The following is a 19,938-nucleotide window of genomic DNA, read 5'->3' on the forward strand; positions in this document are numbered from 1 at the left end:
TGCCAACCCAGGGGCCAAGGTGGGAGAGACACTTCCTTCCCTGCACCCATTGTAAACACACCCGGAGCCCCTCTACACACACACACACACACACACAACACACACACACACACACACACACACACACACACACACACACACAAACCAAAAAAAGAAGAAGAAAAAAAAAAAAACAGACACACACATAAACACCCACTGAGGCCTCCCAGGGCCTGACAGGCTCAGATAAATCAGGCTCTCGACACTCCTCCGCCCTCCCCGCCTCTCCATTCCTGCTGCCCCTCCCCGCGCCACCTGGGGTGGGAGGCGAGTGTTAATTTTCTTCAGGGAGAAATGGAGGGGAGGGGACGAGCGATGGGGAAAGGATGAGTGTGCTGCAGTGGGGTGTTAACCCAGACTTCTAAACACCTGCTTGGAGGAGTGGGAAGTCCTTGGGATAAAAGAAGAAGATCAAGGAGATGTTCTAATGTGACAGTCAGGTTTCTGGGTAATGATGCTCCTGACGGCTCAGATGAGATGAACTGTATTGTCCCTGAAAGAAAACAATGACACAGAGACACAAAATCATCCACATTTGAAATGGAATAATTAACTTAATTAAGAAAATTATTGCAGTGAGTGATTTTATTGAGTAATTATTAAGTGTCCTACTTTCTCACTGTTGATCAATCATGGGACTATAACACCTTTACAAAACATCAGTGTTTCTTAAAAACACCAGTATGGCTCTGGTGTTAACCCAAGAGCTCGAGTAATGTGGAATCATTTTAAAGGTTTTCTGTGATTCATGAAAACCTTCCATGTCCAAATTTCTAAAGTTAATAAACCACAATTAACCTACAAACTGTTGTTACCACATCCACATGTGGTATTACTGTGCCAGTAAACCTAATGGTGATCTGGGCTCCTTTTTTTCCCTCTCTACTTGTTTTTTCTTTGCTTTCGGTCATTGAAAATGGAAATGTTTGACTGCTTTTTTGGTCTGCTTTTTTAGCGTGATATTAAGGAGACTGGTCATGCCACATAGCATGGTGAAAGATTAGAAGAATGAACAAATGTAGGATTTTCTTCTTTCAGCAGGCTCAACAGTTAATACAGTGTAGGCTAGTTGAAGTGCAAATTGCAAAGAAAAAACAACATCATGGACAACAATATGAAAAATTTATTATAAGTTTGCCAAGCCTTACTGATTTCAAAGATTTTTCCCTTAAAGATGCAGATTTGAAGATTTATTTTGGCAACCGTCTTAAATTGCTGACTCGTGAATTTCATGCAGCTTATGGAAAAAAAAAAAAAATGGCAGATGTCTAAAAAAAAGGACCCTTACTATACAAAACAACATGCAGATTTTATTTACACAAGATCGCACATCAGACTACATCAGACATCAAAATTCAGGATCTCACACTGATGAAGAGGTTATCATGTCCGCTTGTTCTTAAGGTTTTCCTGTCTTTCTTATTTCTCTTATATTACCTGATGTTTTTTCTAATCACCTGGCTGTGTTAAATACTTGATTCTGATTGGTCAAACACGACACCAGGGACAACATGATAACAAGTCATATAACATCAGTCCATTTAAAGGACTCCAGCACGTTAATCAAGTTTATGATTTCACTTCTTCAAGCTGACAGTTTGGATATAAGACCTCTTGACTTCCTCTTTGGGGCTTTGTCTCATCTTGTCATGGTTTCATATAACCACCGGCTCACTATACATTATTCTTTATTTAGGTCCTTCCTGACACGGAGATTTTCAGGACAGAGGAATATCTAGCTTTGGTCGTCAGATCAGCCATAAAACATTTAGAAATGTCTTTTTGTAAGGATTTTGGAATCTTGTGATGATACGAAAAATACTCACACACTATAAACTCATCAAATAATGACAAACAAACTTTGAATTCTATTCATTCACAATATTTAACAAAAAATGATGGGACATTTATCAGATGGAACAAATCACACCGTATTGAGGCTCAAAAAACAACCCTTGCTAAACAATGGAGTCCTATCCTAGATCTATTCATACAATGAGATGTGTAGCCTGATGGAGCTCCGCCCTCCTATCTATCACTTATAAAATGTATAAGTACACATAATGCAGACCATCTTAGCACAGATTTAACATTGCACAGATATTTTTGCCTGATAATTCAACGTAATGTGTGTGTGTGTGTGTGTGTGTGTGCTCTCACATTTCTCGCTTGGTGGGGCCATACCACCGGTAGCCCACCAACGGTATGAGGCCATGAATCCTTGTGGGGCCAAAATGCTGGACCCCAAACCGTTTATTGATTTAAAATAGCTTAGGAGCCTTCCCTGATACTCCTCATGCTTTTTTTTTACTTGGCCCACAAGGTGACAAAAAGTGGAAATGTGGGTGTGAAGTGTGTGTGCTTTCTGAACCCCTAGAGGATTGTTCATGCCACTGCAGCATGACACACACTTCCTGAAGTGTGTGTCATATTAGCCAATGAGACGCCTTTAACATCAAGCGTCATAGTCTCGCGGGATTTTACAGGATTTTGATTGTGAGCTGAAGCACTTGTCATAACAACACAGAGCGATGCGCTGTACTGACTGAAGAACTTTGCACATAAGGTAAGTTTATTTTGAGTTTCCTTTTTTTAAATTCATTTTTTTTGACTGTGTAGAGTTTTGTGCGACTACAAGAAACGATTCTCCTTAAAAATATATAAAAAGTACCATTCTATATAGATTGCTAATTTTAGCTGCTAAAATTAGCAGCTAGATCACTGAATGCTAATTGCTAGCTACAGGTTGCTAGTTTTTATTTTATTTTACATAAACTTCATTAATATTTTAAAATGTATTACATAAAACAGAAGAATATGGGAGTACTGATAGCATTGTTCCCTGAAATACAACTATGTCAGACTGTTTGCTTGCTTCTGTTAGCTAAAGCTAGTTAGCTGCTAACCAATAGCTTTGGAGACTGTCTGTGCTTTCACTTGCATACAGCCTGCCATTTTAATTTATGACAATGCAGTGAACCCTACATTGAAATTTGGTCATAATTCAATATAAATGGTGTTTTGATTTAATTAGGGTATATATATATGGTCCAGTTGGTACATGGATTAAAACATGAATGATAGTTGGATGGATATTGTCACCTGAAATACAACTATGTCAGACTGTTTGCTTGCGTCTGTTAGCTGAAGCTAGTTAGCTGCTAACCAATAGCTTTGGAGACTGTCTGTGCTTTCACTTGCATACAGCCTGCCATTTTAATTTATGACAATGCAGTGAACCCTACATTGAAATTTGATCATAATTTAATATAAATGTTGTTTTGATGTAATTAGGGTATATATATATGTTCCAGTTGGTACATGGATTAAAACATGAATGATAGTTGGATGGATATTGTCACCTTGGGCATAAATTACATTGTCATCATTTCATATTGAACTCCTCGATGGGATACATTTAGTTATTTTGAGAGCTATTACATTTAAAAACATATAAATAAGATAGACCTACTTTCTGTGTTTCACTTCTCTACATGCTCAGGGCATGTGGATGCTCTGAGCATGTAGAGAAGTGATGTGGATGCTCTGAGCGGGCCCCGTGTGTCATGCGCGCAGCCGAGCACATGGCTAATTAAGCCCGTGAATATTCATGAGATACCCGAGGGGAAGACGGTGGAATAGTCGATCGTGATACCTAAAGTGCGGAGTTTCAACGTGGTGTCTAACGTTAAAAGACGTCAGGTGAGCTATTAGATAAATGTGTTGTTGCCGTTTTCTGAGGGGATATTCGCGTCGTACTTTACTATGAAAGTGTTGATTTATGGTAGAAACTGTTGTGCTAAGCTACGAGCTAACGTACAGGTGATTTACAACTAAGTGCTGATAGTGTTCAACGCAGGCTTGTATTTTGCAACTGACTGCGTTTGAAGGGGCCATCCGACCACACGTAACGTAATGTTTGAGTGGTACAAAGGTTCACATATTGCCAGACAAAGCATTGTAACACAAACTCTGTGCTTCGGTATATGCTAAATGCTCCACGGCAGGCTCGGGCCTAGTCAGGTAAGCAACCTGTGGTCCGAGCCACCCTTTAAAGTGTAACACGAGTTATGAAATAATCAACCGATGTAATTATTCAGGGGTGATGATCTATGTGGAGGAGTCACAGTAGTTGAAGCATGTATCCAAAATAGCGATACTCCTACCACATGTTATGTTCTCATAATTGAGAAAATAAATAAAGCTACTCTGATAACTTTGCAACGAATATCACAAACCTTCGAACATAAATATGTCTCATTGAAATCACTAAGTTAGTTAATGACCATCTGTTTTCTCATATAGCACAGCTGTGTAATGATATAAAAATATTTTCACAGAGCCATGATGTCCAAAAGGAAGTCCAGGATAAAGCCTGTCGAAGATGCAACGTCGTACATTCTGTCTTCCAGAGACAAGCCATGGTTTGCAGAAAGATTTATCAACAATATCAAAGGTATGACCTCAAGCCCTTTTGGTAGCTGCAAATTACAGCAGTGCATTTCTAAATACTATTCATTAACACACACATTTAGAATGAAGAAATATTTAGGCTACCTGTCAGAAGATATCTTACAGAAAAAAACTGTCTTCAATCTGCTGTTTTGTTAAAATCCAATGCATTCGGGTATAGGCATGTCTAAATAAGCTTGACTTCCATCAGAGAAGTTTCAAGTACACACTGGTGAAATCAAATATAGCCGGTTTGAGTTATTAATTTTATTTCTGCTGTATTTATAGTGTCCAGCACATTCAAATACCATTAAGGTAGGTGCTAGACCAATAGAAGACAGTAATGAAAATGTAAAAAGGACTGAACACTGCAACTGTCAGGCATATTCAGAGGTTACATTTTAAGTTAATGCGCAGAATTAGTTAAGCAAACAGAGAGCCTAAATACAGACTCATGGGTCACGTGGTTAACACATGATGATCCCTGTTAAACAGAAAATCCACATATATAAAAAAAGTCATGCCACATACAAAACATTTTTAGAAAGACGCATATGATACACAACTGTACAGAGAAGAGCCTCACAGAACAAAAGTACATCATTAGACCAGTGACCATCATGCATTCAATTTGGCTAATAACTAGATAAAGTCATCTCTTTTATTTAAGATGGTATGTTTCCAGAGCATTTAGGAAACGAAATACAGCTCACAGATCTTCCCAAAGGAGGGGGACGACATATTAATCTGGGGTCAGCTCAAGGGAGCTACAGAGTACAGACTTTTTTTCATGCTGTATGGGAAAGGTTAAGGCAACTTGGTATGTCTTTGACTGAAGTTTATTTAATTCTGTGTCCTTGTAGGAAGAGGAGTGTTTGCTACCGAACCAATTGAGCAAGGCTCTTTTGTGTTGGAGTACAGGGGTGAATTCATATCAGTGGAAGAATGCCGATCAAGGCACTACTCAGAGACACAGAGTACATTCCTGTATGAATTTCATTGGCAGAAACGCCAGTGGTGGTAAGTATATGAGATGTATTTTTAGTAGCAATTAGGGTTTTCTTGTTTAGACCTGAAACATATTTAAATATGTATAAATTAACGAGTAAAATGTTAGACTTAATGTGCTTTAAATCTTAAGTGGCTCTTCAAATAAAACTGTGAAGATACACTTTATAAAAGTTGATATTTGAGTAGCACTTAGTTTGATGTATTGTTTTTGTTTATCTTTTAGTATTGATGCATCCAAAGAAGATGGGTCCCTTGGAAGATTAGTGAATGACAACCACAAATCTCCAAACTGCATCATGAAAAAAGTTATAGTAAACAACAAGCCACATTTGTGTCTGTTTGCTGTGAAGAACATAGAAATAGGAAGTGAACTTGATTACAACTATGGTGATTCAAAATGGCCATGGCGTAAAAAGGTGAGCTTGTTAGATCATGCATTGGTCACACTATATGATTTTTAAAGATGTTAAGTTCACTTCACACAACTTAGGTCTTGTAATTGAGAATCTTTGAGTCATAGTAAGACCAGTGTCCAAAGTGTATTTTTCTAAGAAGAAATAGTGACATGGGAAGTTCCTGAAACTGGTTAATGGCTGTATTTGAAGACCAGTAGTTCTTGTAATACATTTGTGGGCTGTCTACATTGAACATATCAGGTATACAGACCATTCCTAAAGCAACTGCTGCATCACGCTTCATTATAATTAATGAAACTGTCTACACAAGGCTGAAACCAGCGCTTAAAAAGTGGTGTGTTGGTGCTAAAGAGATCTGCGTTACAAACATAAAAATAGTCAAGTCTTCTATTTCCATTTTTACATGAGATTTTACATAGAGATGGATCATAAAGTCATGTCTCTTTTATATTATAGATTAAAAAGTAGTGACATGCTGTTTCAAAGACAGTTTTATGTGAGCAAACTTTTGTGACCTATAAATATGTCCAGACTCATGATTCCTGTCAGAGCTCACTGTCATCTTGTTCTATATCTAAACACCAGGTGACATACAAGCAGGCTCCTGCAGCAGCAGAAGAAGAGATGGCTGTGCTTCCTGTTAATCTATCTTCCCACGATGATGATGATGATGCTAGCCCAAAGGTAATGGAAAGAATGAATGTGTTTGAGTTCTGTACAGGGTACACTATTAACTTGACAGACTAGTTTCTATTTGACTGCCATTTGGTCACACACACGTTTCAGTTCATGTCCTCATGGGGCCCTGTATGTTACACTTCATGCAAAGGATTTTTCCAACTTTTCTCTTCCACACACACACAAGTTTCAGTTCATGTCCTCATGGGGTCCTCCGTATGAACTGCTTTTTTAGTGATTGTGAACCTACAGGAAAACACTTCTCACCATCAAAACTTAAGTATTTACACTACAAATAATGCACTTTCTGAGCTGCTGCATACTGAAGAAAATATTTTGAAGTGAGATCCCATTTAGGGCCTCTTTTGTGATGTCATGATAGGGAGACCTCTAAGAATGACCCTCATGGGGCCCTCACATCTTGTTCTATATCTAAACACCAGGTGACATACAAGCAGGCTCCTGCAGCAGCAGAAGAGGAGATGGCTGTGCTTCCTGTTAATCTATCCTCCCGTGATGATGATGATGATGCTAGCCCAAAGGTAATGGAAAGAATGAATGTGTTTGAGTTCTGTACAGGGTACACTATTAACTTGAAAGACTAGTTTCTATTTGACTGCCATTTGGTCACACACACACACGTTTCAGTTCATGTCCTCATGGGGTCCTCCGTATGAACTGCTTTTTTAGTGATTGTGAACCTACAGGAAAACACTTCTCACCATCAAAACTTAAGTATTTACACTACAAGTAATGCACTTTCTGAGCTGCTGCATACTGAAGAAAATATTTTGAAGTGAGATCCCATTTTGCACCTCTTTTGTGATGTCATGATAGGGAGACCTCTAAGAATGACCCTCATGGGGCCCTCACATCTTGTTCAATATCTAAACACCAGGTGACATACAAGCAGGCTCCTGCAGCAGCAGAAGAGGAGATGGCTGTGCTTCCTGTTAATCTATCCTCCCGTGGTGATGATGATGATGCTAGCCCAAAGGTAATGGAAAGAATGAATGTGTTTGAGTTCAGTACAGGGTACACTATTAACTTGACAGACTAGTTTCTATTTGACTGCCATTTGGTCACACACACACACGTTTCAGTTCATGTCCTCATGGGGTCCTCCGTATGAACTGCTTTTTTAGTGATTGTGAACCTACAGGAAAACACTTCTCACCATCAAAACTTAAGTATTTACACTACAAATAATGCACTTTCTGAGCTGCTGCATACTGAAGAAAATATTTTGAAGTGAGATCCCATTTTGGGCCTCTTTTGTGATGTCATGATAGGGAGACCTCTAAGAATGACCCTCATGGGGCCCTCACATCTTGTTCAATATCTAAACACCAGGTGACATACAAGCAGGCTCCTGCAGCAGAAGAAGAAGAGATGGCTGTGCTTCCTGTTAATCTATCCTTCCGTGGTGATGGTGATGATGCTAGCCCAAAGGTAATGGAAATAATGAATGTGTTTGAGTTCTGTACAGGGTACACTATTAACTTGACAGACTAGTTTCTATTTGACTGCCATTTGGTCACACACACGTTTCAGTTCATGTCCTCATGGGGTCCTCCGTATGAACTGCTTTTTTAGTGATTGTGAACCTACAGGAAAACACTTCTCACCATCAAAACTTAAGTATTTACACTGCAAATAATGCACTTTCTGAGCTGCTGCATACTGAAGAAAATATATTGAAGTGAGATCCCATTTTGGGCCTCTTTTGTGATGTCATGATAGGGAGACCTCTAAGAATGACCCTCATGGGGCCCATTATGTGGATCTCTCTTTCTGTAATTATTTCTCAATGGGTGACACCTCTCACTATTAAAGTTACCATAATTATTCCCTGTTCTTATTTTACACTTTCTAAACTGCTGCATGATGAAGAAAACTTTTTGGAATAAGAACTGTGCAGCCTCTTTTCTGATGTTGTGAGAGTTTATGAGACTCCTAGAAAAATAATTCTGCTTGGCTAAAAGTTTTATGCTTATTAGAAAAATCTCATCACATACGCAAAACTTTCTAACTCTTGAATATTTTTACGTCCAGGAATATATCTTTTAGCTTTTTGTCGATACTGAGGGACTGTTGTACTAAAGGATTGGGCAACTTTTGCACTTTTTGAAAAAACAGGCTTTTTCATAATTACCTGTGCCTCATTACAAATAACAGCTAAATCACAAACACTGGTGCTAACAGCCCAGCACAGTTGGAGTGAAATATGTATAGTCTGCTTGTGGTAACTGCACCGCAGTGTTTATAAGAGATGTTATGCTCAACCCACCTGATTATTTTGTCTTTTATGATGTTTAGGAATTTACTGTCAGAGGATCATCCCTGGTGGATTATTCCGACAGTGATGAAAGCAATGAGAATTGTTTAAATGACCAGCCATTGGGTCCACACTGTGATGAAGTTGTTCCAAAGTTGAGAAGGACAAAAAGCATTCTGGTATGCCCTTGACACTTAAAATACCAATAATTTATTGATCAGTCATTTACCCTTTTAATCTTTTCCCTGTAATTGATTTTGATAAATGCAAACAAAAATGTATAACCGCACCATAATATCACTCTGCAGATGAAAACAGTTCCAGATTTTTCTGATGATCTCTACGATTCAAGTGATGACGGTACAGAGGGCCCTTCAACTCAGTCCAAGTCTGAGATGGCTTCACAAAGGGTGAGTGGAGGCTGTTGCTGTCCTGAAAGACTCTTTGTTATTGCTCTGTATTATCACTTAAAGGTTAAAACCTTCCAAACTGAATACCTCTTTTACTAACTACACTGTCAGACATACATATAATTGGTCAGATAGTCATAATTGCACGTCTGTTGCTCTAGTTGGTGAGCTTGGTGTTGTTTTTTTGTAGGTGCTGCCCTTTTAGTTGTAAATATTCATTCCATTCATATTTTCTCAAACATTTCAGTACATTTCTGCAAACAGTGTGCCTTTTTAATTCTTACCTCCACATTTGACAACATATTGGGATAAATTTACTAAATTTTTCTGACATAACTAGAGTATTTCCTTCTAACATTTAGGTTTGTATCACTAAACAAAAAGAGATAACCTTCACCCAACACAACTCTCATTTGTAGATGGAGACATTACAAGATTTTTGTCAACCTCTTTGTGATTCAAATGAGAGTATTGTGGAAGAAACCGATGATGCGGATTCCATAAAGGACCATTCCGATGTGCAATCAGACATTGAAGTTGTTCCAAAGCTGAGAAGGACAAAAAGCATTCAGGTATGGCTCTGACACTTTAACTGCCAATAACTAAGTGACAGACCTCTCCCTTTAAATCTGTTAATTGTAATTCATTGTGATAGTTTGCAAAAAAAGGATGACTACACACTCTTTTTGCAGATGAAAAAAGTTCCAGATTTTTCTGATGCTCTCTACGATTCAAGTGATGACAGTACAGAGGGCCCTTCAACTCAGTCCAAGTCTGAGATGGCTTCACAAAGGCCAAGGAGAGGCTGTTACCGTCCTGTAAGTCTCCTAATTACTTTTTTTGGGTAATCACTTTGAGGGTAGTGCCTCCCAAACTTAAAACAAGGTTCCCTTACTGAAGTTCGAGACTTGCATATAGATGTTTGAAGGTATTTTTATTCAATTTGTAGTTACTGATAGTATATACCCAAATATTTTAGTAGATTTGTGCAAGTTTTTTTTATTAATATAAACATATTGACATAGTTAATTCTTTTTAAATTTTGGTCCCTTAGTCGGATGTAACTTAACAGTATTTCTCTTTATGTGAATTTACTGAAAGCACATTTTAATCATATTTGTAATAAGGGAGGGAGGAGGTTGAGTTATTAATTTAGGTTTTCTTTTTCTTCTTAAGATTCAAAAGATTCTTGTAGGATCAGATGCCTCAAGTGTAGATAGTGGAGAGGAGTATGTTCCAGGTCGAATGGAGGAGAGCACAGACAGTGACTGCAGCTTGGAAATACCCATGGAAAATAAAAATATGAACAAAGTATCTACTAGTCCAAAAAGATGCAAGCCTTCCAGTAAGGATAGGTTCAAGTCTTCAAGTCAGAGCACATTTAAGTCTTCAAGTCAGAAAAACTTTGAGTCCTCCAGCCAGAGCCAGTTTGAGTCCTCCAGTCGGAGCCAGTTTGAGTCTTCCAGTCGGAGCCAGTTTGAGTCTTCCAGTCGGAGCCAGGTTGAGTCTTCCAGTCAGAACCAGTTTGAGTCTTCCAGTCGGAGCCAGGTTGAGTCTTCCAGTCAGAACCAGTTTGAGTCTTCCAGTCAGAACCAGTTTGAGTCTTCCAGTCAGAACCAGTTTGAGTCTTCCAGTCGGAGTCAGTTTGAGTCTTCCAGTCTGAGTCAATTTGAGTCTTCCAGTCAAAGCAATTTCATCTCCAGTCAGAGCAGCAGCTTTGAAACAAGCAACGGTCCTGCTGAAAGCAATTGCATGAATGAAGAGAAGGTGGGGCAAACATGTACTGATGAGGATGCTCTTGAAAACCATGAAAACAATTCATCCGTCTATGTGAATCCAGTTTTGAAGAAGGAGGATGGTTCAAGACTGTATAACAAGAAGCATCACTGCTTTTATTGTAAAAAAGTAGTTCAAAAAATGTCAAGACATTTGTTGCGTATGCACAATGATAAAATTGAGGTTGCAAAAGCATTCAGTCTTCCAAAGAACTCAAAAGAAAGACGACTGCACTTAGATTTCATCAGAAACAAAGGAAACTTTGAACATAACACTGAAGTTTTGGAGAGCCAGAAAGGAAAGCTCATCCCATTCAAGCAACCAAAGAAAAAGACTGAGGGACAAGAATTTCTACATTGTGTGTACTGCTATGGACTGTTCACAAAGAGAGTGATGTGGCGCCATTTTCAGGTTTGCAAATTCAAGCCTCAGGACAAGACATCTAAAGCAGGGAAAACAAGGGTCCAGGCACTGTGTGCTTTTGCTGAACCTGTTCCACCTGGATTTAGTGATGCATACTGGAAGTTCTTGAATGATATGAATCAAGACAAGATTGCAATAGCTGTAAAGCAAGACAGCTGCATTCTGGAATACGGCTACAGACTGTTCAAGAAGAACGAAAGGGTAATCAGCCAACACCAATACATTCGACAAAAGCTGAGGGAGCTTGGCAGGCTGCTTCTGGCAGCAAAAAAAGTTGCACCAGTGAAGACCGTAAAAGAACTTATAAAACCTGAGAAGTATGCTCATGTTGTAACTGCCGCAAGACACTTGGCGGGATTCAGTGATGAAACGGGCAAATATAAATGTCCATCACTGGCCCGCAAAGTTGGACACAGCATGCATGCTTTGGCTATGTTTATGAAGTCTGAAGGATTAAAGGCCAGAGATAAAGAAACTGTCCAAGATGCTGAGGAGTTTGCCCAGCTGTACCAGGAGAGTTGGAAATTTGACATCGCCAGCCAAGCACTGATTCAGCTCGACCAGTCTAAGTGGAATTCTCCTCAGCTGTTACCATTCACACAGGATGTCCAAAGTCTTCATGTCCAGCTGTCTGAAAAACAACAGCAACACTTAGATGCCCTGAAAGAAGAGGCTTCCCCCTCAAATTGGAAAGACCTGGCCAAAGTGACCCTGGCGCAAGTCATCCTCTTCAACCGCCGGAGAGAAGGAGAGGTATCGAAAATGCCCTTGTCTGTGTACTTGTTAAGAGACCAATCAGAAACACATGACGATGTTAACTTGGCCCTTACAGAACTTGAGCAGAAGCTCTGCAAACATTTTGTCCGGATAACCATAGTTGGAAAGAGAGGAAGGAAGGTCCCTGTTCTCCTCACTCCACTCATGAGGGAATCTCTTGATATTCTGGTTTTGAAGCGAGAAGAATGTGGGGTACTGACTGAAAACAGTTTCTTGTTTGCGTTGCCTCATTCTGTCCATCACCTCAGGGGTTCTGACTGCATAAGACAGTTAGTGCATGAATGTAGTGACATCAAAAATCCCACAGCTCTAACCTCAACAAAACTCAGGAAACACATTGCAACGCTCTCTACTGTACTGAATCTGAAGAACACAGAACTTGACCAGCTGGCAGATTTCCTTGGGCATAACATTGATGTACACAGAAAGCACTACCGCCTTCCAGAGGGGACCCTCCAGCTTGCCAAGATAAGCAAAGTCCTCCTGGCATTGGAACAGGGACGACTAGGAAAATACAAAGGAAAGAGCCTGGATGAAATTCACATCGATCCAAATGGTACTTAGTCATAATATATTTTAATGCAAAGATAAAGGTTCGAACAGGACAAGTTTTTAGTTGTTAGAGTTTGACTATAACAGCACAATTTAAATTCAACTATTTATTTAGTCAGTCCAGCTGTTTATGTTCCCCTTGTTGTACTCCTGATTGTCAGAGGTGGATCACTACACTTTCAGCTGTCCAACTCATTCATACAGTATTTTGTCAATTCACATTTCAGAGACTGTTGAAATTGAGGCCTGTTCACAAGAGGACATGGAAGGTATGTGTGAGGCATTGTTTTACACTGGTTGGAATATTTGTGTCTATATTTTCTTATGCTATACAATGACAGCAGGTTCCCCTACTTATTGTTAATTTCTGGGAATGCACATTTGGAAAAGTGACGAGATCTTATCACACAACATTTAGAGCTTTCACATATTTGGTGACTTTTATAGAATCTTTTTTTTTTTTTAAATGTATTTGCTATATCTTAAACTTGTCATCCGTCAAATTAGAAGAGTGTGCACAATTTTTTTCTGAGTCACCTTTGATAGATTCATGTTATATACTAAATTATCATGAAAGAAAAGGATCAAATGCAGCCAGCTTACTGAAAGGTACTTCTGTCTTGTTTATTTGTTTAAACTATTTTCTGTTACCAGATGCCAGTATGGCAGAAGCCCAGGGGTCGGAAAATGAGACCAGCACCACATCACTACAAGAAAGCACCTTTGCCCCAAACCAGAGGAGGAAGTTTGCTAAAAAGAGAGGTAAGCTTCTCAGGTTTAATTAGTTAATTCTATTTTATTTTCAATGAGGAACTTGGTTCATACAGTTGACAGACAAAACAAATTCAACAAACCCAAACCAATTATGACTCATGTCATCAGTGGCATATGTTGTGTTGGTAATTCTTAAAGGACCTTAAAAAACACTTTATTCATAAAAAGAAAAAAAAGCGCAATTCTACAACAGCCCTCCTGACAATAATGGTGCAAAGGTTAGTGTGCTGTTAGCAGGGGGGCTTAGGGGTAGAGGGGAGAAACCCTTTAGTCTGAGTGACAAGGACCTACAGTATATAGATGCACAGAGGACATGGGGGCCTAGTGGGTGTTGGGTATGTGTTTTCTTCTGTAATTTATGAGGTATTCCTGTAAGTCTCTTGTGGATGCTGCTGAGAGGCTCCTGTCCCTGTCTGCTGATCTTGTTACTTGTCCTCACAATCTTGTTCAAGGGGTTCAGTTCAGCACTTATTGAACCAAACCACACTGGGTTGTTAAAGGGTTGATAAAGGTTCCACAAAGCATCCATAGAAAGCTCAGAATACTTTTGGCTGGCCAAGAAACTCTAGAATAACAGTTTACTGCTGCTCTTCAGAATAAGCTTGTCGTTGATGGGGTTGCCAAGATATCTACACCCTTAAACATGCTTAGTTTTACTGCCCTTTACCTTCAATGTCAGTTATAGTTGAGCTCCGAACAGGCATCTGCTTATATTGTCAGGAACAGGGGCTTTATTCACATGTATTCTCTTGAGCACCCCCTCAATATCCCTTGGGTGAAAACTCTACATATATCAGTGTAAGCAGGCACATTGTACACAAGGTTGGTACTCAGTTCCTCCCACTCCAGTTTGAAGCTGTGCATAGTTTGGACTTCAGTGTTTGGAAGGCCAGCAAATGTCTTAACACCTTTCCAGAGATCCCTGGTTTTGGCCTCTCGGAAAACCTTTGTCTGATAATTCCTGTACTATTTCATTATTTAGCCTGCCTTGAATAAGTTCAGCCTCAGTCCTGTTGCCTGAAGCAAAAGCTGATTTCTTTTTGTGTCTTTCAAATTTTTAGTGGTCCTGGATTCTTATCATTTTCACTTTTAATACAATAACTATGTGTTCACAAAGATAATATAATTTGTGAGAACATCAATATCTTCTGCCATACTTGTCTGGGAGATGAGCATTTCCCAGTCAGTGCACTCATTGTCTTGCAAGGTCTCAGTGGCCTCCTCATTGCACGGTTGCTTTTTAAAAATGGCCTCTCTTTGTACACAGTTGCTAGCATTACAGAGGCACAGGAGTCAGAAGATGAGGACAGTATGATGTCACTGCCAGCCAGCACCTCTGCAGCGTCTGCCCAAAACCAGAGAAGTTCTGCAAAAACTAGAGGTGAGCTGAGAAGAATAAGGCAGGTTAATGGACGAATTCTGTCCATTTATCTGTAAAAGACACAGTCACCATGTAATAATTATATAATTGTATAAAATCTTTACTGTCTATCACTACAAGTTCATAGTTGTCACAATGACAAAACAAGGTATGCAAAGACCAAAATGCAGCCAGCTTACTGAGAGCTACTTTATATTCATATTTTAGTCAATAGCTGTCTTGTTTATTTGTTTAAACTATTTTCTGTTATCAGAAGCCAGGATGGCAGAAGCCCAGGAATCAGAAGATGAGGCAAGCACTGCATCACTGCAAAAAAGCATCCCTACAGCGTCTGCCCAAAACCATAGGAGGAAGTTTGCAAAAAAGAGAAGTAAGTTAAGAAGAACAAGGCAGGTTATTTGACTGTGTGACATTTAATATGCAACTTTAAGGCCTAGTGTGTAGTAAGCTAGATAGATGGAGAACACAGAAAAAAAACTAACTTCTAGCAGACCAAGTTAGCCTGTAACTATCTGTTGCAATCAGAGGTGCAGGAACTAAATCCACTAAATTTAATTCTCAACAAAATTTGTTCTTGTTTTTTCATAACTCTGACTTGTTTCCTTTATGAAATGGTTGGTCATACTTTTCTTTTCACTGCAAAAGTCATTAAATTCATCAAAATAGTGAATGAACAGATATGCAATCCCACAAACTGTGGGTTGCTAAGTCAAAGGAATAGACACATTTAAGTTTCATGTAGTTGTGGATTGTGATGTGTATTGTGATTTATAGACAAGCTTGAAGCTCTGGTATCTGCATCATGGTATCACATAGGCTACATGGATTTCTATTATATGATAAAGTTTTAAGGCTGTGAAAACCACAGGTGAGGGAGGGAGATAGCCCTAAATATGCATGTATTTAAAGCTAGGAGAACTGTGGTGAGTTGTGGGATTAAACAGATTTGTTAATTATCTGTAAAATCCTCCATGTTGAAAAGCTTCAACATTTTGTTCCCAAGTTTTTTAACTGATATTAAGATATCTTTGAATCAAGGAAAAAATACAAGCTCACTAAATGGCTGAAATAAGTTCACCAAAACAATTGAAAAGTGAGATTTGAACCAAGAAAGACTTGGGTCGCCATCTTGGACATGCCTAGTGTAATAAAATGTGGTCAGACATGTTAAACCTATTGGATTTACAGTTATCTTTACCTTATGCAGTAGAAAGAATAGCTTCACTTTCAGAAAATATAGAAAGTAAATTCACCTGATGACTGCCATTGATATACAGTATAAGCTCTACACGCTTTGGGGAAACACTCTCCTTTGAGTCCCTGTTAGTATTCAGCAGTCTCATCTTTGTTGTGCTTTACGTAACTAGACCACAATGTCTATGAGTCGAATTAAAAAGCCAATTACAGCAGTTTAAAACCAGAAATCCCTCAGCTGAATTCTAACTTGGAGCCATAGATCTGGAAACATGTTTATAATTACTTTAACTTGGACTACATCATTTTATCAGTTTATTTTCTCTTAATACTTGACACAGCATAGCTTACTTAAACTACTCAGTTTACTTGCCTCACCTGCGCTGAATTCTGTAATGCATGTGTGGGGGACCAGGGTAAGGCTGTCTGGGTAAGTCACAAAAGTCGTGGGTTATGTTTTGCGTGTGGCAGTGGAAACACTGCACACCCAGTAGGTAGGACAGTGACATGGGATTAACTTGATTCCTTTTAAGATGTTTTGTCTATTTGGTGAATTATTTCATGGATGAATTCAGTGACTAAAAGGGAAATGAAGGACATCATTTTAATAAAGGGGACATGTCAGAAGTTCTGAACACAGGTAGGAGTACAACAAAAACTGAAGCCTTTTTGATTTTTTTTTTCTGCATGTGGATGAACAACACTTTGCATTTGTGAACATTCATTAGCACATAGTAGGGTCTACAGCCAGAAGCTCAGCATGAAGAGTATAGACCACCTCCTTCACAGGGTCATCATTGGTATGGCACTACTGTCAGCCTGGGAACTAAAATGACTGGATAATATTTTAAATCTGGGGTTGACTAAACCATGGATAAGCTAACTTAAAAGACCTCCATCACCTTGGGTTTATTAGGTTTTAGTTCTGTGACACCTAGGGGGTTGTGTGTAAAAGAGCTATAAGGCACCCATTTAGTTAATGGTTGGTAAAACTATGTATATTTTTCTGACTGTGGGAGAGTCCTGTATGGTCTCTCAACCAAGTCAGTACTTCATTGGATGACCAATGGAATCAATCTGATATTGTTTCAGTTCTAGTTATGATTTAAAATTCTCAAAACTCTGTAACTTGTCCTTTTTATGCCCATTTAGGTAAACAAACTGCTGTTAAAAGAAACTGGACACCAGAAGAATGTGCTGCAGTACGACGACATTTAAAGAAATTCATTGTGATGGCGCAAGTCCCAGGGAAGGAGGACTGTCAGCGCTGCATCACTGCAGAACCTCAAGCTCTGAAGAGCCGAGACTGGAGGGCAGTGAAATACTTTATTAAAAATCGAATTTCTTCTCTGCGAAGAAAAATAGAGTGAAAGTGTTTCACTGAACAGGGTAAAAGATAGGCTAGTAGGAGGAAGTTCTATAATATTTGACATAGCCCTACTGGAAGCAAAACAAAGCTCAACAATGTTTTTATATTCTCTGAAGTCTCACACATATAAAATAGATTCTTGCATTATAACATAAACTGAGCTCAGGTGCACCAATGTCCCACTCAGTCTGGCTGTATTTATTCCTGAAATGATTTAGGGAATGTGTTACAGTAGTCATAAATTTAACCACTTTATGTTAAAATATGTTTATATCATAATCTACTTCATATAGCTGAGACTGAAGAGGATCTGAAAACATGTTTGTGCTCTGTTTTACCTCCGGTAAGGACGTCTCAAATACTAAAGTACGTCAAAGTCTCCAATGTTATCATGTTTTTATGTTATAATGTTGTGTTTTTATCAACACAAGGAGCTGTTTTCCTGTTACCAAAGCTCATTGTAATACTCAGCACTTGATTTGCAGCATTAACAGTTTTCTGCATACATGTTATAAGTTATTACATTATGAGAAAATTATAACATAAACTAAGCATGCAGCAATTCTTTTTGTACTTTTTTCTCAAAATAACAAAACTCTGGCTTACTTTATATTATAACTTTTTAATAATGTAGCTTATTTCATCAGGCACATTACGCTGTTGTAATGTAATGTGTTTATTGTTTTGTAGTATGTTCAGATTATAACATAATGAGCTTTTATTACACTAAAGTAATTGCATTATGTGTAGTTAATTACATTTTTTAAGTTAAATACACAATGTGTAGTTGTTGTTTTAGCCATTGCCTCCAGTCATCATAAGTTGGTTTAGACAGAGCTGTTTTTGTTGTTGACTTTACTCAGACCTTAGTTTGTATTATTAACATTTAAAATGCAAATATTGTCTGACAGTCACTCTGTCTTTATCCACAAACAACACATGCTCACTGAAGACAAAATGTGTTGCAGAGTTCAGGGAATGTTTTCTGTAAAAAAAATGACCGATGGTAGTTCCAGAATGAAAAATGTTAACCTTAAATAAGATAAAGGGGTTTGTTGTCAAGAAAAGTCACCATACTTTAGAGAGTTTTCAGCGGGTGATTGTTTTTTAATCATCACATCACTGCTGTGTCTACCTAATGTGAGGAGAGGAGATGCAGGATGTAAATCTGAATGTAAACCTCTGCTGCAGCCCTGCAGTTTGTTTGTTAATAAAAAACAAACTAAAGAAACAACTGATATCTCCATTTAGTTAATGGTCCCTGCTAAGATATAAAGGCTAGAAATATTTGTGTGTGTGTGGAAGTGGATCCCACAAGTGACGGATGCTAGAAACGGGGTCCCATAAGTAGCCAAAAAACTAGCACAGAGAAAAAAGTTTAGAATTTGGATTAACTGAAGTCACTGAAAATTTTGTTAATTTTTTTTAAGCTTGCCTGATTTTTTACAGCAGTCTGGGACCACTGGAAAGGGTGGGTCCCACAATTGGGTAAAAAACGTGGGGCCCCGCAAAGTGGCAAATACGAGTATGTGTGTGTGTGTGTGTGTGTGTGTGTGTGTGTGTGTGTGTGTGTGTGTGTGTGTGTTGGTGTAAAATAAATGGGATTACTGTTGTTGTTGTTGATGTAAGGTATAAATAGGAATGACTGTAAGTAAACAAAAAGCTTCACCACAGAAGGAAAAACAGACCTTCAAAATGCATGAAAATTAGGTCTATGTTCTTGACCTCTGACCTCTGTTGAAATAATAATAGCTATGACATCATGTTTTTTCTCCCACAAACAGAAGGGGAAGTAAGTAAGTAAGGGGTCAACAAGCAATGTGGATGCCAGCACAGTTCCACTGCTATTTGGTGCAGAAGACTCAGTGAAATGCTGTTTTCCGTCCTGCTAAACTGGCCTCTGGGGCTAATTATCCCGTTGGCTGGGTTCAGATGCCACACAGTGTGAGGAGTGTGGGGGGGTTGAAGGGGCAGTGGGCAAGGGCAAAGACTGAGGGGGGTCGAGGGAGCGCTCACGCCCAGGTGTGCAGTCTCCATGCTTGTTTAGCTTTGACCCTGAGGTCAGAGCCTCTGCAGAGTGGAGCCTTTTTTTCCTCACCTGGGTTTACTCCGCTTGTTTTCTTTCCCCCTTTCTTCTTCTTTTTCATGTGGCTTCTCTGCTGCAGAGAGTTTGGAGCTGGGAGCCACCCAGTAGCTACATCCTCAGTCGTCCACTGGTGCCCAATGAGCGTCTTGACTGGAAAAACAAAAGGCTCAGACTGACACGGAAGCAAACAAAACCCATCTGCGTGTTTTTGCATGACGGTTAAGACAATGACTGTTTCAGATTTTTAATTGAAAGGGAGATATGGCCCCTCATGGCAACCCATCTGTTCAAAATTGATATCTGAGCGACAGTTGCCCTCTCA

General features: G+C 39.0%; 1 protein-coding gene across 4 annotated transcripts; it reads left to right on the forward strand.

Annotated features, from left to right (window-relative positions):
- The first annotated feature begins 2,200 nt into the window (after positions 1-2,200).
- Positions 2,201-18,764, forward strand: LOC117812108. 4 transcript variants are annotated; one of them, XM_034682711.1, is made up of 18 exons: positions 2,201-2,605; positions 4,380-4,495; positions 5,355-5,511; positions 5,726-5,918; positions 6,504-6,602; positions 7,040-7,138; positions 7,495-7,593; positions 7,950-8,048; positions 8,916-9,053; positions 9,183-9,284; positions 9,704-9,856; positions 9,977-10,102; positions 10,461-12,816; positions 13,040-13,081; positions 13,467-13,574; positions 14,854-14,967; positions 15,221-15,337; positions 17,314-18,764. In XM_034682711.1, the coding sequence occupies exons 2-18, from the start codon at positions 4,384-4,386 to the stop codon at positions 17,529-17,531; spliced, it is 4,332 nt and encodes a 1,443-aa protein (XP_034538602.1). In that variant the 5' UTR covers positions 2,201-2,605; positions 4,380-4,383; the 3' UTR covers positions 17,532-18,764. The 4 variants fall into 4 exon arrangements, with proteins under 4 accessions (XP_034538602.1, XP_034538601.1, XP_034538604.1 ...); XM_034682710.1 differs by lacking the exon at positions 2,201-2,605 and adding an exon at positions 3,543-3,741; XM_034682713.1 differs by lacking the exons at positions 2,201-2,605; positions 7,950-8,048 and adding an exon at positions 3,543-3,741.
- The last annotated feature ends 1,174 nt before the right edge of the window (positions 18,765-19,938 follow it).

This window comes from Notolabrus celidotus, chromosome 4, assembly GCF_009762535.1.
Source record: "Notolabrus celidotus isolate fNotCel1 chromosome 4, fNotCel1.pri, whole genome shotgun sequence".
In the NCBI taxonomy this organism is placed as follows: domain Eukaryota; kingdom Metazoa; phylum Chordata; class Actinopteri; order Labriformes; family Labridae; genus Notolabrus; species Notolabrus celidotus.

Excerpts from the sequence above, each read along its gene's own strand:
- LOC117812108 (XM_034682711.1), top strand. The coding sequence starts at position 4,384 with ATGATGTCCAAAAGGAAGTCCAGGATAAAGCCTGTCGAAGATGCAACG. Across the intron at positions 9,054-9,182 it reads GAAGGACAAAAAGCATTCTG|ATGAAAACAGTTCCAGATTT; the intron begins GTATGCCCTTGA and ends ATCACTCTGCAG. Across the intron at positions 15,338-17,313 it reads GAAGTTTGCAAAAAAGAGAA|GTAAACAAACTGCTGTTAAA; the intron begins GTAAGTTAAGAA and ends ATGCCCATTTAG.